The following is an 18,519-nucleotide window of genomic DNA, read 5'->3' as shown; positions in this document are numbered from 1 at the left end:
GCGTTTCCTATTTTCGGCTGCCCTCGCTTCAACCTTCCCCTTTCACTTTCCCTCTCTGAGTCAAATTCATTGTGATTTATTACGGGTTGGGGGGTATTATGCAGCAGAATCAGATTACATACAAAATGAAATGGTAATGTTTTTTTTGTTTTGTTTTTTTTTCTCGCATGAAAGTGCAATGGTTATAATAAACTTATTTAAGAAATCTATCAATAAAAGCATCCAAGCTGTGATAGAAAATCCAATACTTTTAACTTCCGGAAAGGGGGACGGGCGGATAACAGACGCTCCTATGCTTCTTTGTTCATGGTCTTCACTTGGGATTTCATTTAAGACAGTTTTCCTTTTATCTCAGAACTAAAAGGTTGGATCAACCTCGTTACGGTAAACATACCAGTAAATGGAAAATTCATGAAACACACAAACCTGTACTGCTTTATAGTTTGGAAATATACTGGTTATCTTTCTCTTTCTTCCTGGATGTAGACACAGAACCTGAAAACAAGCTGGACTCATTATTTTTAACTGAAACGCACTCAGGACTCTTCTTTGAGTTAAGAATCTAATTATATCTCACTGTTTTATTTTCCTTCGCTCTTTGGTTCAATTTGGGCAACAACTGTTGGGTGTTTTCTGGTACAGCTCTTTGCCAAAACTTTCAGTCCTTCCACAATTTTTTCATTTTTTACCACAAATATTTCTTTGCGTTGATCTATCACATAAAAGCTCAAAAGAAAATCTCTAATTGAAACAGTTGAATATATCTTTCAAGACATTGAATCATTTGATTAAAATAAGTTACTTTCATCTTACATCACCTCAGAACAACAGCAAAGACGATACATACCTACTGGGCTCATCTCAGGGATGCTGGAGACATAAGGTTCGTTCAGGAACTGCGGAGCGTTGTCGTTGATGTCCTGCACTTTGATTATGAACTCAGACTGGGGCTCCACTGGCTCCTCGGTCCTTGTGTTTATAGCCTGGGCCTGAAGGACATAGAAGGCCTTTTTCTCGCGGTCCAGCTTCTTCAGAGTCCAGATTTCTCCAGAATTCTCGTCTATCTTGAACACGTCTCCAGCACCTTCTCCTGATAATACGTACTTGATAGTAAAACTGCCTCGATCAGAGTCAGATTTGACCTACAGAGAAGGAAGAAAGGAAGGTATAGGGAGACTTTTTCTGAGGAAAATGATAAACATGTGTTTTCAAAGGGAATAACCATGTCAAGGACATGGCGGGCGTTCAGTTTGAAGCATCACCTGGCCAATAATTTGAGAAGTCGGATCTTCCTCCTGGACAAACAGCTGCTTCCAAATCCAGCCCCTCTTTTGGCGATGGTGCAGAACAGTGGAGCCCCGGGCCAGCTGTTGGCCTTCCAGACCCTGAGTATCTCTTATATCACTCAGTAACCCGCCGGGAATCATAGAAAACACTGTCACCACAGCCAGCACCCCCGGGGTGCTCATTTTTACTGTCCGTGCATGCATTTCCTCTCCAGCTCCCATGGTCAAACAACGATAGGAAAGAAGGGGGTTGTTGTGTGTGTCGGTAATCCTCTATTCGCCAGCGCTGTCGATCACAATCTTGACAGTGCTGCATCCCATCTTCCGATATAGTTTGTACGCAGGTTCATAACTGAAATAACAGGTCACAATTAAATTAAACCTGCTAAATGAATGACTTCAGTTTGTGCACAAAATTTCTGTCGAATGGAAGCACATTCTTTTCAGCAAAGCTGAATGATTAGGAATTTTTTTCCACTTTGTCAAATCAAACTTTTAGTCAATGTCGCCTGAACAGCATTCAACGTTCGTACTAATTCACAGAAAATGACCCACTCACAGCTACATTATAACACAGCAAAATCCTGCAATAGCTTGAACAAAAATGTTGACTGATTCTTTTTACAGTTCCTCAAAATCATTAACATAGTGTGTAGAAAACTGAAGGTTTGCTGGAACCAAAGTGCAATTTACAGAAAGCTTCTCAACTTGTCTATGTCAGCGAAGCCATGATTTGTTTTACATTTAGACAATGCCCTGTATTGTGTTTTATGTCTGGGATGATAAGGCAGATTATCATTCCTTAAGGATGGCACTATACTCTGCAGCTGACGAATGAAGACTTCTAATTAGATCAATGTCTCCCTGGACACGGAAAACAGAGACGCATATACCGCTGACAAACTCTGAGTCAAATCGATGCACCAATTATAATGTGCAGCGAGATCGGGGTCAAGAGTGCGAGGACAATGAAAGTCAGGACCAACAGCAAATTTGTTAGGCACTTCCATTTACGTGTTGTCTGACAGGCCTGGGGAACCCTTTACAAGTTCAACACACACATGTTAACACACGCAGCCAACTTTGTTTTTTTTTTTTGTTTTGTTTTGTAAATCATGGAAAATGCTAATTCACTTGCTTTGGTCGTTGTCGACCTCAAACTGACAGCTCACAACAACAGGTAGTTGGAAGTGAGTGAAATATCTGCCTTTCAGCAACACAGTGGCAGCATCAATACTCTATGACATCACAATTCCCATATTTAATCCTGTAAATGTAAATTAGCTGTCAAGATTCATTTGCAAAAAGCTGTCCTTATACAGGACTTCGTCCTAAATGAAATTTCACAAAAGGACCCGAATGAGGGCATCTGTTTGTGCGTTCGTACGTCTGTACAGGCCGTATTCATATCTCTGAGCATTGTGGAGTGACACTCCAATTAGTGACCAGTGAATCGTGAGGCGTTGTTGTCTTTCACGGCGGCTGCCAGGCGTGTGCCTGGACCGAACGTCTCGAGGCAACACCCAGACAACAGCCCCTCAATGATGCTACACCAAGCAACTGCCAACAAACCAAGGAATCGGTTTCAAAACGCTTCTGTGGGCTGAAATAGTGCACAGGTCAAGAGATGTTTGGCTGTCAGCTTAACAAGATGGGGCATTTTGAAAGTAAGTGATGAAACTGTGGATAAATAAAGCCAGAGAAGCTTAGGTCAGGGTCTGGAAAAGGGAAATGTGAGGCATGAGTATGGTGAAAACATGTTTTGTGTGTGTGTGTGTGTGTGTGTGTGTGGGGGTGTGTGTGTGTGTGTGTGTGTGTGTGTGACAGCCATGCTTATAGTACTTGATAACAAGAGCAGCTAAACCAAAGCGTGGTTTTAAAGCTCATTTTGTAGATAGAGGCTTTTATACAAGCATATCAGCACTTACATGTGTTAAAGTGTTCTGGAAAAAAAAACCTCTGAGGACCTAAAACTAGAGAGACTCATTGGACTAAATGGTATATTTTCTCCATTTTAAAGAAATCCTCATTGTACATGACACATGGAACATGTAGAGTGGCCTGTGCTTGACAGCCATTCATTAAATCTAATAGGCCTTCCTCCCATTTCCAGCCAGCCTCTTGCAGCCCATATGTACCGAGCTGCGCTGATGCTCTGCCACATGACAGAATGACAATGAGCTGCAGTCTCACCATGTTAGGCAGTAGATGCGCTGAGACTGTCCCATCATTTCTCCATACGTCTTCTAGCTCATAAAACGCAGCTCTTTTGTAGGAATGGTTCCAGGATGCCATTAAAAGGTATCCTAAAGTGCCAACGCATTTAGACGTTGTACATCGAAGCAAGGCAATAATGAAACGGAGTCCGTCTTTTGACATTGTGGATGACACATTAATATCAATTCCTGTTGCTGCCTGAATTAATACATTAATGCTCTAGCAAGATGTCCAACTGAAAAGAGCATAAATTATGTTGCTTTAAAAGAATCAGTCATTCTGACTTGTTCCATTTTTTTTCACGTTACAACCACAAACTTCAATCTGCTACCTCCGTTTCTCCGATTCACCAAAATAAAATTGGTGCAAATGGACGGATAGAAAGTTTTGTTTCAGTAAATCGTGTTATTTTGAAATGACAAGCTTAGAATTTTAGATTCTTTAAGTGTTCGACAAAATGTGTTTGCTGACAGAAAGGAAATCATCCTATCTACATTAATGTAATTTAACTTATCCAGTATTTTCAGTGCTCTATTACTTCAGGATGCTGTTTGTTCACTAATGTCCACTAAACCTCTGAGGCATTCTCAGAACAGCTGGAGTTATATTGAGATTAAATTTCACAAAAGAAAATGTTTTAAAGGTGTTTTTACTGTGCACTACATAAAGACTTACTAGTGTGATTTGTTTCCTGCTACTTGAAATTGTTAAAGAAAAGTGCATCTACTAATTGTCACTTCCTTAAGATCACGCTTTTCAGACAAAATATCCTTATTTGGTCATTTGGGAGTCAGTCAGGGGAGTCGCAGTTTACCATTTAACTTCATAAATCAACAACTTTGACACTGACATGTAGGTTGTGTTTACTAAATCGGGACCAAGACTAAGGCAGAGGGATGTCAAGTCACGATGTGACTTATTTATGTATGACTTTGTTTAATTTTATTAAAAATACAAGGTATAATTTCTGCTTTGCAAAATATAATAAATTTACAGAGATTTATAAGTATTAGCACCACGTTCTGTTGTTTATCTGCTTCTGAGGGGGAAAAAAACAAACAAAAAAAAAAAAACAATTAAGTTCTTGTATGCTGCGACCATAGAATAAGCCATGACTAGAGGGGTTTCAATTAAAGTCAGCATTTGATTGCCTCTTAATTAGGCTACAAAAGCATAAAACACATGCTGTCTTCAATCATTAAATAAAGAATGCAGTGGAGTGCACCATATTTAGCTCACTGTATTTTGTGTTGGTGTATTTTCATAAAAAAGTAGAAAGCTGAGATATTAAACGATGAAGAGAAGATACTTTTTTTTTTTACTTTATAAATTAAGTTATTCGTTGAGTAATGAGTTTTATGTGTTATTAAATGTAAAAATCATTATGTTTATAACTTTTCCCTGTGAAATGTGTTCAGGCTTGTAGCTTACTTTAACAAAATTAACTTCTACAACCAAAATTGATACATTTGAAAGAAAAAAAGCTGTATTTTTTGAGTTCATAACCTGAAGATTCAAAGGTAAAATCATTCAGCGAGGTGGAGGAACGCTAGAAAAATGTCTGTGAGCAGGAGCTTTGAGACCTAACAAACCAGCACCCCGTGGAAGGAATAAAGTGCTCTGTGATTAGTGAAAAATAGTCTGCCTGTACTTCACTGATGCAACGAATGACCATTTGTGACACAAGCTTCAGGTAGACGTTGCAATTTCTGCTCAAGTTCTCACCAGCATTGTTGTTCTGATGTGCATGTCTCAAATGTAATAAAGTCTCAAAAAAAAAAAAAAAAAACAGTCTGCCAAAAAATAAAATAATCAACCTGTTTGGAAAATGGAATTTGTTGAGAAAATATATATATTTAAGAAAAACTTACAGCAAGTTGGACACTTGGAGTTTTTGCAATTAGTTCATTTGGAATACAAAATTATATTTATTTGATCAAATTTGCTATAATTTTGTTCGGACTGTACTTAAGAAGACTCAGTCATGAATATAAACAAATGAGGGTTTTTCTTTGTTGTCTTTTTAAACAAAATATTAACCATATGTAGCGACAGAGGTACTTTGTTTTGTTTATTTTTTCTTCCTCTCATAATTTTCATCGTTCTTCACTTGAATTGTACAGGATAGATGCTACATTGTGGGCTGAGTTGTGTAACATTTCACCATATTGAGGATCTTTTCATACTTATGAAGTTGTACGGCTGCAACTAAAGCAAACTGTGGTTACTTTAATATTTTAAAGACAAATGTTGGTAACTGTAGCCAATAAGCAATTAGCTGGAGTATTAACAATATTAGTTACATTTTTGTTATTGTTGTCAAACAATATATAATCTCACTGAATATTAGAGTGAATTGTGATTGCAAAGGCAATTTTAATTTCATCTAGAAAGTACCGAAAGTAGCAACTTAAAGTTGAAATGAAGATGAAAAGAATTAGTCTGGACATGTGAATGGCTAACTGACTGAGATATTTCCAAACTTTTGTGGTGAGAAAAGGCGAAGGGCTAAATCTTTTCAATAATTTTGGAAAACAACATAAACCAACCAAGTTTAAACAGCAGAAATAGCTAAATTTGTCACTTTAAAAAAAACAAAAAAGGGACTCATCTAAAATCTTGTCAGGCTAAAAGGTATTCCTGCTTTTCTGCCGTTGCACTAATAAAATATCTGAAACCAAGTTTGACTGCGTCGCCACACCCACCTGTTTGTGTGATTCTTCTGTCCGCCAAGTCACTGGTCCCGGCTGCCTCCAACAGAGATCACTACTGGGTTTAAGGAAAAACAACCAGCTTAACTAAAGATCCTGGTACATAAAAAGAAATTCACTCGACACAGAAACAGAGACGAATGATCATACTTCTTACAATGCGTAATCCCTTCAACTGACAACCTCGCCTTTTCTTCTTCTCCCCCCTTCTCTGTCCTCCTCCAACTTTCTGAGGAAGAACAAACACAGGCTCTATTGTCTGAGACTCCAATCTGAACACTGCAGAACACTCGGGGCCTTCATTGACATTCAGATAGCCCCAGCCCAGACGTACAAATGGTTTTTTATCTGTTTTTTTTTCTTGGTTTTTTTCTGTCTCGTCTTTGTGAACAATCCTGTGCTTATTAGAGTTGAGCTGGAGCACTGAGCAGATGGTATTTCATCCACTGTAAGGTCACCGTTCTTGCTAGTGATAGGACACCAACAATCTGTTTTTTGACATTCAAGCGGAGGGAGCATGCTGTTCTTCCACACTTCTTTCGAATCTGGTTCTATTTAAACAGTGAAGGCCCCTCCGCCGCCGCCTCCTCCTGTGAGTGACGGTTGTGAACGTAATCCAGAAATGTTTGTCCTTCCAATTTGTCCTACATCATCAGAACAAATGGAAAAAGAATGAAACGTATTAATCCATACACTATAAAACTGCATCGATGTTTAATTTGTTTCAGCAAGTTGGTCCAAAACTTACTATCAACTTTTCCTCGTCAAACATTATGTAGATGATCCACTATAGTGGGAAAACAATGTTCTTTATTGTAAAATCTGCTAAATTATGTAGGTATTAAACATGTAATGCCTTAATTAGCTGCTAATAGCTGTAACTTTTGTTGACATGAGCACATTCACAGGAACTTGACATTTTTTAAAAAGGATCCTGAGGTGCAAATTAAACGACATAAAAGACAAGGAATTCAGCATCTGAGACATTAAACTGAGGAATTCAGTTTTTTTTTTTCCTTTCACTGTATAATTAAATTCCGAATGTATGCAAAAAATTTGCTCGCCCCAAGGACATGTTTGAAACAAATACTGACTAGCTGTGATCTTTACGCCCTCAGGCAGCACCGCATGAAACACAGACATGATTCTGTGGTAGAAGTTTCTGCCTGGGCTGAAAACCACCGTCGGTACAAACATACAGTTAATCGCTGTGTCTGTGATTGCAAATTAGTCTCTGCCAGTCTGAGAACGCATACAGAGGAGCTGCAGCGTATGTGGCATTAAAACTGAGAAGAGTATCTTTTGAGAAGCAGCAGCACTTTGCGACGCTTCAGTCGTTCTGGGTTCCAGAAACGTTTCCGGGTTTTTGCACCAGTTTGAATTCAAAAAATTCTCAATGAATTTTGGGCATTTCCATAAATGGATGGATGGACAGGCTGACAGAAAGATAGATAGATGCAACACGGCATGTTTTATATGATTTGGTAATAAAATACATTGGTTTTGCTACTTATTTGAAGAAATTCTCATACTCCACTTTGATGGTAGAGAGAATATAATCTGGACTATATTCTATATTGAATACTCTTCCTTCTTTTACCATTTTTATCCAGACATTGAAAGCACTTCCATTGATTTTTTTTCCAAACTTTTCCAGACTGTGTGACTACTCATGTTGTCTGAGAATGTGTTTTTCACCCCCTCATCCCCCCCTTGTTTAGTTCTCCAAAGCAATTATAGTAACTCCAATTACCAAAAGTTAAAAGTTGTCATTCTTAAGTCTTTTTTTTTTTATTTGACAACCCAATTGCCTTTCGTAAAAATACCACAAGACTCCTCGTTATGTGCTCCTCAGAGGGCTAATTACACCCCTAAACAATGCTAATGGATTCCATCATTAAAAAACTCTAAGAGGTCCAAACCAACACCGTCGGTGCAAATGTCCCCTAAGTGACCACAGAAGCCTCCCTTCGGCGCTCCCTGACAGGGTGGAATTTGTTATTTCGGAGGTTGAGATTAGTTCTCTGTGTGAACTCCACTCCTATTCTGATTCCATATCAAACAGAGAAATGTCAGGACCTGCTCTGTGACATTTAAAACCTTCATTGTAGACCTCGTCTAATTGAGCCTCCCTCATTATAATGACGGAGTGCGGGCAGAGCGTCGGAAAAGAACATCAGAAATGAAAGCTGCGGTTTAGGATTATTTACATTCCCTTTCTCCCAACGCGGCGGCGGATACGACTATCTCTTAGTCTCCTGTGACATTTTCGGCGCTGTAAAATAATGGGTGCAGTCTAACGGTCAGCATATTCGAACGAAGATAAAGGGAAGTCTGGTCAAATAAGCATTCACCGAGATGTCATACTGTATAAATAATGTGAGCTATAATTATGATGTAGTGCTCTCTTATTTCTTGTACATCTAACTATCAGTGAAGGTATCTTTCTTGCAGCAGGAGTCACAAAAACAGACAAAGCAGCTCCGATATGAAACTGATCGTTTTTCATATTTTCCGGCCTTTTGTGCTCCACTGATGAATCCCTCTAAAGATCTTGTTGAAAACCGGTTATTTCCCAATCAAACACCATGCTGACATAAAAAGTTCACAGGAGATGGAGTACTGAACTGTTCAACTTTGTCATGTCGGAGGCAGATGTGCCCTTCACAGCTTGTGTACATATTGTTAGATTGTCTCTGTGTAATTGGAGGAGGAATAAAGCGTCATTGGCATTCTGCTCAGTCCACTGTGGTGAATTTGATGAGGATGTCACATTAAAAATGTATGTTCCTCGTACGTTCCTTGGCCTTTGTCTTGGACACTTATGACAAATAAGGACAGAGCCGATGCCGCCCGAGGTGGATCTCTGTGTTTGAGAGGAAACATCAGCATCTTTTTTCACTGTCTGCCTCCTCCACATGAGAGGAGTGGCTGTCAGCTGCTGGGCCTGATTTATGGCTATAAAGCAGCGTTGAAAAAAAGTTTCATGGACTTCATGAATATAACCCTGTCAGAAAAATGTGATCAAAGCGCAAACTGGTTATTGGCATTCTGTCTCAAATTCTTTACAAAGTTAAGTTAATCCAAGTAGTTGTGTGTGTTTGTTGTTGTTTTTTTTTGGGGGGGTATATGTTTTGAAATTTTTGTTGACATTTAATTTTTTCTTCTTGTTGTAAAACTCGGTTTGTTTTAGTTTTAGGTTTGCTGTTTGATTTTGTATGCCACATTGTTTTTGTAAGGTTTCCAACACCATATTCAGCCCAAATATGGAAGGACAAAAGCAAATCAAAAGTCTACAGTGTTCATTTATACTCAACATTTATCAATATAGAAATGAAGTGACAGAGGGAAATTGAAATGAAAGACTTTCATTTGTGAAGGCAACCAATCAGAGGTGGACTGGGGAAGAAAATGACCCACCAGTTCCAGAACGTCCTGGGTTCAGATCCCTGCTTAGACTCTTCCTGTATGGACTTTGGATATTCTCCGGATGCATGGGTTCTTTCCAAGTACTCCAACTTCCTCCTGCAGTCCAAAAATGTGAATGTTAGGTTAACTGTTCTATTTAAATTGCACTTAAATTTGTGTGATGTATCCATGGTGCTTAATGTCCAATAACCTCTGAAGAAAAGCACCAGCTCCCCTGCTACCCTGCATGGACAAGTGGGTACAGACAATGGAGGGATGTACAGGCTTAAATGATCTGGGAACATTTAAGCTCCATCATGTAATGGGTAGCGGGGCTGTGTTCTTCATGCACCCCAAAAACCCAGATCAGTGTTGATCTGATGTCAGTGGAGCATGCCACCAGCAGGAGACTCTTATCAAATGGCTCCAGTGAGATTATTAGTGATTTTTTTTTCTTTTTTCTGTGACTTAAGGGACCAGTCACAACTGCTTACACCAACAGACGACACGCCTGGAAAGACGATGAGAAGCATGTAGACAGTTGCACCAGTGAGTTCTTGATGACCTTGGTTTATATGATGTGTTAAAGACACATCATCAGATCGTATTTGCTGTTACAACATTCACTGCTAATGTGACAAGACGTAGTGGGGGTGGTATTGTTGCTGGTTCCTGAATGCACAATGACATTTAAGAGTCGTCACAGATGTGGGAAGCAAATCGTACTTCCTTGGTTTAAACATTTCTAACGGTACATAAAATAAACTGAGGTAGTTTTATACCGTTGCCACAGAAATGGCAGCATACAAGAAACGCTTTAATAATTTTGGAGTTGTCCTTGTAAATTTGGAATTTTTTCATCATAGAACACTGAAATGCTAGATGAAAAGCCGTGGCGTTTTTGAGACTTTTTTTTTGTTGTAATGAGAAGCCGTCTCTTTAACAAACCTTGTTTATCTTGCATGGAGAAGGCCACCCTCGTTTCCAGTGTACATGACTGGAAACGACTTTCCATTAAGATTTTCCTGACTTCTTAGTGAAAGCTGATATTAAAAGTCTTCACATGAACCTCTATGACATTTTCAGGCTGGAGTTGTTTTGCTTTCTGTCCAAGTTTGAAAATCCTCTGGAATGTCTATTTAAAATACAGAAAGGATGACAGAAATGTGCTGCAGATAAGATACTGGCTCATCAAAAACTCTCACAAAACCTCATTTCAAATAAAAAAGTGAACTTTAAAATTTAATGAAAACATAAATTTAGAAAAAAAAAAAAAAATCAAAGTGCATGGGTGAAATAAATTTTTCCCAGACCAGTGATATTGGAATAAAACTGCAGCTTGATGGTATACCGAAAAGGCTTTTTAGAATAATTTGCAGACAGACAGCTCAACTCAGGCAGCTGCTTGTAACATTAGACGTCTTATGAGAAGATGAAAGACGTCTTTTTACGAGGAGGTTCTTATATTTCTTATGAAAGGAAATTTATAGAATGTTATGGCTGCATGTAGCTTCTTTTAAGGACTGCACAGCCTTATTATAAAGTAAGTTTTGCATAGCATCAAAGATAAAAGACAGAGCTCTGAGATGCTGTGTTATGTAGGTGGGCCTTTTGACTGGATGATGATCTGCAGAATGAGCAACTCAAATGGAAAGCCTACATCTAATTGCTACTGAGATTTTGAAAGTCGAAGTGGAATAAAAAATGTTTTCAGACACATTTCATCTGAAAAAAAAAAAAAAAAAAAAAACACACGGCAAAGCAGTGACAGCACAACACTTTTAAAAGCTGTACTGAAGAACAAACCAAACCCGTGAATAAGACAATGAAGCAACCAACAGACCTCACTCAGTCATGGCAAGTTTTCAGCAAATGTTGTGAGAAGTTTGTGGAAAGATTGCCCAAGACCAACAGGTGATTCTACAAAAAAAAAAAAAAAAAAAAAAACAGTATATAAACTTCTCAACTTGTTTTCGTGTCTTTTTACTCAGTGTAACTGTTTAGTTTCAGCTGTATGTTTTGCTGTCTTTCTCATTTTTCATAAGTGATAAAGAAAAATGTGCTTCTATGAAAATTAGATATTGGAAAATTAGATCAGCATCTGGCGGCCCAGTCCAAGTAAAGTAAAAACCTTTCAAGTTCCTCTTGATGTATTGATGAAATTCTTGAAAACTCTCTTTGTAAATCAGGACATATTTAGAATGGCGTGACCTGAACTGCTGAAAAATGTTTGCAAAAAAAAAAAAAAAAAAGATTATTTCTGGTCTTAATTCTGATGCAAAAGGTGGCAGGTTTTATTTTTGTCCAAAGAGTGATTTACTTAAAAAACAGAAAAAGTCTTGTATAAAAAGCCACTTCAGAGCTAGAAGTAAAAAGCAGTTTTTTTAAATATCATCTCCTGAACTGACAACATTTCTCAGAGGATTCACTCGAGGAATGAGTTGAATGCTCAGCGTTCTCCAGGGAAATATAGTTTGGAGTTAAGAGTGTGGTATCCATCATGCTGATGAAATGCATAATTAATTGTCATCTTTCTTGTATTCCTCTTTCCTGCCTTGACCACGAAGATGAAAAGTACAAGTCGAACAGCCGTGTCGTTGGGCTGGATGACGTCCTCTCTCTCTCTCTCTCTCTCTCTCTCTCTCCCTTTTTCTCTCTCTCTCTTTCTGTGGCAAATTAAACACAGATGATAAATCAGCAAGGTTAAAAAAAGTATTTACACAAATAAGTTAAAAACTATCGACCCAGTGCATCTCACTGTCGTAACCCTCGGGACGCGGCTCCCTCGGAAGAATGCACAACTCCCCCAGTCGGGGTTCATTTGAGACGCAGACTGTGTCTGATTGATCAATGAGAACCACTGCCGAGCCATCAATCTAACAGCAGCAGAATGGGAAAAAGGGAGCATTAACATGTATAAGCTGCCGCGTCCTGACAATGTCCTCTACCTTAAGTTGGTAAGAAAACAGCCACCTCTGGGGACAAGTGGGAAGTCTCAGACCTCCGACACGAACGTGTTATATAAGGACAACACGAAGGATGTCAGCATCTTGATCTCTTTTTTCTTTTTCTTTTTTAACTCCTGCGCAGCATTTTTGCCCGAATTTTACAAAAACACAAGACTCACCTTCATGCAGCCCTCAGGTAATTATTACAGTAAGCTGCTAATGAAAGCATAAAATTGCTAGCACCTTTTTGGCCACCTCCCTGCTGTTGCTGTATTTTAAGGCAAATGGGTGATTAATGAGTGATTTGTTCTGCTAGTGCTGCTACACAGCTGTTCTATACCGCAGTGATAATTGGGCAGAGCGGCTAAAGCCTTGTTTGCCAAGGTCTTTTACTCAGAGCTATGACTAAATTAAAAAACAAAAAGCTAACATTGTGCTTGAGGAGGTCAGCAAACAAGGCGTTTCTGTACTGAGCTGAACATCTGTATTTTACATTACAGTACAACTTGCAGCTTAAAATGAGTTGTCTAGCTGAGGGAGACACATTTTGGCAATTTTATCAGGTAGAATTTCAGAATTATACTGTAGTCAAATAACTAATTTAATATAAAGCCTTACAGTTGCTGCATAGTTCAGTGGCGCAGATCTTCATTGCCACTTGGACAATTAAATTCAACATCAGAGCCTAGCAAACAAACACATGGGGCCCTGAATCTGTAAGCACTTCACCACCTTCATGCTTCAACGGTAACATTGCTCTCGAAGTAGAAAGGTGTGTCCACAAAATGTTTTTACTCTTTACTAATGAGTTCACTGACTTGATCGACTGGCCGCTTTCAAGTCGCTCGACTGACTGAATGCGCCTTTTCTGGAAGACAGACTGGGATTGTTCCACCAAAAATACTGGACTTCTTCCAGTTCCACTGCTCAAAAAATGTTTCCGTACTTATTATCTAATAGCATTGTAGCTCCATAATGGCACCTTCTGGCTATGAAATGTATCATTTGACAATAAGTTGTTGTTTTTTTGTTGTTGTTTTTTTTTATCAGATTATAAAAGTTCATATACTGGAGCCAAGTCCAGCCTTATGAGCCAGTGTTGGGAGTTCTGCAGAAGTAAGCAAATGAACCATTTATCTGAAAGCAGGTACGTTGCACTGATTTTGAAATTTGAGAAATAAAATCCCAGTTTAATTTGACACCCAGACACAGACCTGGATTTAAATTGAACCTGTTTGTGTAAGATTGTTTTACACTTTGTGGCTTTGTCACACTAAATCCTCAAACTTAAATGTATTTAACTGTGTGGCAGGACAGACCAACATATCCTAGTATATGATTGTGGGATGGAAGAGTCGTGTTTAGTCTAGTTTTTACTAAATAAAGGATGAAAAGTGCTGCGCGTCATTTCAACCTCCCCACTTGAGAAGACACAGTGTCTGGGGTGTAGCAAAATGACACAAATTAAACAAATTAAAACAGATGGTCCATCCAACTGTGTTCAGGTTATTAAAGTAACCCCTCTGTTCCTGTTTTATTAGCAATATTTAATGAGATCCCTAATAAGAGCCACACTGAACAAAATTGTCTAACAAGGATAGAAAGTTGGAGAGTTTTACTTCAGTTTCTTTTTTTTTCTCTAAATTTAACATTAGAAGCTGAGCAAAGAATATCACAGACAAATCAGCTGCTTGTTGAAGCCACGAGCAGCTCATGCAAGTGTATTGGAGGTTGAACCATTTCGCAAAAGGAATCTTGACAAAAAGCTGACAAGTGGTGAGAACAGCATGTCTTGTTAGCTTTTGCCGCCCTCATTTTTGCAGCTAATCTTGGAGGTTGAGTAGGTGACATTTCAGTAGCTTCGCCAACCATGCTGTCAGTTTATTTTTTTACAACCTTGAAGAAAAAAAAAAAAATGGGAGAAATCATGTCGCTCTCTGTGGAAGAGCATTACCACAATCTTAGTAAGCAGTTAATTTCTGAGATTTGAAATGACATTAGTTTACATTTTCTTACTGCATCGAAGATTTATTTATTTATTTTTTTAATAAGCTGCAAATATCTACAGGATATCTGTCAGCTCCAGGGATAAACATAAGCTCAAATAGTGGCATTCAGATTGCAGCAGATTTGGTTCTTCAGTGCACAGTCACAGTTATATTCACTTTTGGGCATTATTCATTCAGGCCTGCAGTTGTAGCTAATCCCTGCACCCAAGGCACTTCAGCAATAATGTACCTGTAAAAAAAAAAATCCCCATCCATATCTTTATGAATTGTTATGAGATTAGTTAATATTTTTATAACACTTTTGGGGGATTTATCATGTGTGCTTCACTTATGCAGCAAAATGTACCCAATCAGATGTGCCCATCTAAGCTTTTCAGTAAATATAATTTAACTTCGGAGTGACGGTAGATATACAGAAACAGGTGTAGTGTTCGGGTTATTTGAATTTAAAATAACTAGGAGCTCCATGCCCTTCCCTTGCATCAAAATAAACACAAACATTTAAGCAAGAGATGGTAAAGGTGCACTGCTGGGGGTAGATGTTGGTTGGAATACGACAAAATGTTACATAGCCTTAATGAGATCGTGTTAAAGTACTTTAGTTGCCTAATGGAGACTTTTCCTACTAGAATGCAGAGAGAATAATTCAAACACATTTAAAACTTTGGATTTGTTTCCCTTCCATCTTTGGAAAATGAAAGATGTGGCGGGGCACAAGAGCAGTTGCAGCACCTTCAGATTTATGCTTAAAATGCAGCAAGGGGCCTCCTGTAAAAACTGCACGACAAAATCTAATTTAATAAGATGATACTGTATTATTATCCCATAATGTCAAAACCTTTAAAAACAATGATTTGGTGCATCATCCGGAAAATATGTGCGTTCATCTCTCAGTGATGAAGGCAAATCAATTTTTTTTAATTAAACAAAGGTCTCTCGAAATGCCAGGTCTTGTGTTAAATCATTACATGGGAACAAAAAAGTAACTGTATTTATGCTAATGGATATTAATTTTTTTGTGACAGCCAGCAAGGCTTTTAAAGTAATTTATATCTCTCTTTGAGAGGTTTCTGTGGAGCCAGCGCCACGTTTGTGTGTTTGGCAGATGGGCTTTCCTTTTTAAGAAAGGAAGACATTTTTCTATTCAACACATCGAGAATCTGTAGAAAATATACTTGTTTTGTAAACTAAACCATTGGGCTTTTAAATTTCTAAGCAAGAAGAAAAAAAAATCTAAATTCAAACATGAATATACCAAAGAAAGAAAAGGAAGACAGTCAATTGCAGTTTTCTACAGATAATTGTCATGATTCACTGTCTGCCTTAGCACCAGATATTAACAATGTTGATACTCTTTTTTCTTTCAAATCACTCGTCAGAACACGTCTTTTCAAGTGCTTTTCATTGTAATCTCGCATTTGTACAGTTTTTGGGGTTTTCTCGTACATCTGTTTCTATTTTTAGTGTATTCTTGTATTTATTTTTCTCAAATAAGTAATTTTTGCATTTCATTTGAAAACTAAAGTAACAAAGTCTGGAAATAAGGTGGGGAGGTACAGAAAGCTTCGACAGTCAGGGACGACTGATGTCATCTGCTGGTGTTGATCCACCATGTTTTCTGAAGACGACGGTGGAAGCTGCCATCTACCAGCTCTGCTACTCGCCGTTTTTCAAGAGATTCTAAGCTACCAATTGCTTCTTTGTACTCTATAAACAGCTACATCTTCAAGCAGCTTCCGAAACTCAGAGTCATAACTCACCTTACTGTTCAGATGCTATAACATTGGCAGTTCAAGATCACCCAGCCAATCACAGATGCTTCTCTTCACTGCCTCGTGGTTTAGTACCTTGAAATCAACAATACTTCCCCCATATCCCTAACCTCCAGGAACTAAGAAATCTTCAATATTCAACTTGATGTGCTGGTATAAATCCAGCATTCCTTCCTTCGTCTCGCTTGTCTTCTTGCAACTGACCAAGCTCATGTTCCAGAATTATTCCTCCTTTGCCTCCCCCTCGATGGTTCTCCACTGCATCTCTGATATCTGGACCTTAACCCACACTACGAACCCTGACCTATGCCTGTTCTATTGAGCATAGCCTGAAGAAGAAGCCTGCTTTTTTGACCTTGTTTCTGGTTTGCCACATGAGGATCTTTGTGGAGTTTGTCTGTCTTGCTCTCAGAGATGACATGTCCTCCTTTCCAAACGATCCTTCAGTGATCCCAAGCCTTCTCTTACATCACAGCCGCTAAAGTCTTTCTGCTTCCCAGGAAGTTGCTTAATTCTTGTCGTCCATTCAATTTGAATTTCTGTCATGACTGTGTTTTATGTTTTGATGCTTTTTACACCAACGACCATGGCACATTGAAAGTCACTTAACTTTCCTCTCATCCCTATTCTTTTGCTTGGTTTATACATCAACAAACTGTATTGACAACAAGCAATTCAAAAGGTTCCAATCATAAAATGGAGAGCAAATATATATTTTCTAATAAAATGCATATGTATGTGATGTAAAAGCAGATCTTGATGTATCAGAATTAAACTGACTTTGAAAAATGAACATTTATCTTGTCTTAAAATGAGCCTATTTGCATTTGTGATGACATTACTGAAATAAATAGTTGTTTCTCATTAGAGGTATGCAGACCGACTTTGTTCTTTTAACTTTATAGGACGGTGGGAGGAAGAAACCTAGCACCTCTGTGAAGTGTGCCGGAGGCAGAATCAGTTAAAACACACTCCTTGACACAAGGAATGAGAAGGCAAAGAGTCCCTGTTAACATTTTTCACTTCACTAAGCTGTTGGAACAGTAGATTAAGTGTGAAATGTTGTTGAAGATAATTAGGCAGGGGCCAGAGTAGGAAGAGTTAGAACAATCCCCGCTGATACGGCATCACATGCCACTATCTTATAGATTGACAGAAATTACAGCTGTAGTTGTCAGTCATTTTCAATGATCCTTAATGTGAATTTTTATCTCGCGGCTTAATTATCAGACAAAAACGATATTCAACTACATTCACTAGCATACTCAGTGAGCTTTCCACAAGACTAGCTCCTTTATTGTAGGTACATGAAGAAAAAGATGCTTTAAAGGTTTTATCTGCCACAATAAGAACAAACAACAACAAACAAAACCCTCAGCAGTCAACAAAATAAATCTGAATGTCAACAATCATATTTCTTAGTAAAAAATCAAAATGGAAGCATAGGAGAACATAAGAGTCCTGGCCTGACTTTAGCTTTTCACTCAGTTACTGGTTCTGCGTGAGCTGTTGGATGCAAGCAGTATTGATTTTTAACAAAAGCAAAAAGCCTATGGGAGCCTTATTTACCATGTTTGACATGTTGTAGAGGAAATAGTAATTTTCACACTATGCTTTTGCATCGTGAAGAGTCTCCCAGGCACACAATCCCTCACCTGCCCTCTCATATTTCATGGTCTGAGTGGGCAACTCCAGCAGAAAAGGTTCCTCTATGAGGACGACATGTGAGGGGGACACTGGGAAAAAGGAGAAGCCGAACCAAATGTTAAAAACATTCATAAAGTTATTCACAGGAGCAAGCAAGAAAAGAAGGATAAAAACGATGAACATTAAGTGACATCATATGTTTTAACCCTTCACTTCTCAGTCCCATTTTAGCATGGCTTAGATATAAAGTAGTATCAGTTTTTCCATCTTTCTTATAAGTTTTGCTCAACATGAAATGCCTTCAGAAACCGATGTGCCTTATGCAATCTGCCACAACTAGCTGCTAACCAAACCACACTATTCAAGCATTTTATGACTCTCGTGATAATTATTCTTCTTGTTGTGTTTACTGGCAGTTGGTAAACAATTTTCCGGTGCGCATTACTACCACCAACTGGAGGGTCAGGTTGTAATATTCTCTTTTTGCGCTGTGTTCATGCTGTGCTCCTCTGCCTGACTTG

At 38.5% G+C, this 18,519-nt stretch overlaps 1 protein-coding gene across 4 annotated transcripts in view; it reads right to left on the bottom strand.

Moving 5' to 3' along the window:
• cdh19 (cadherin 19, type 2) overlaps nt 1-18,519 on the bottom strand; it is a 119,989-nt gene that overhangs the window by 23,018 nt on the left and 78,452 nt on the right. For 3 of the 4 annotated variants that reach the window (XM_016678527.1, XM_016678528.1, XM_016678529.1), the window contains exons 1-3: nt 6,209-6,358; nt 1,263-1,638; nt 848-1,142 (exon numbers count right to left, since the gene is read on the bottom strand). In XM_016678527.1, the coding sequence (XP_016534013.1) occupies nt 848-1,142; nt 1,263-1,508 (541 nt within the window). In that variant the 5' untranslated portion in view covers nt 1,509-1,638; nt 6,209-6,358. The other variant, XM_016678526.1, reaches the window with a different exon arrangement.

The sequence above is a fragment of the Poecilia formosa genome, unplaced genomic scaffold (assembly GCF_000485575.1).
Source record: "Poecilia formosa unplaced genomic scaffold, Poecilia_formosa-5.1.2 Scaffold184, whole genome shotgun sequence".
NCBI lineage: Eukaryota > Metazoa > Chordata > Actinopteri > Cyprinodontiformes > Poeciliidae > Poecilia > Poecilia formosa.
This window is presented reverse-complemented; position numbering and strand designations above follow the sequence as displayed.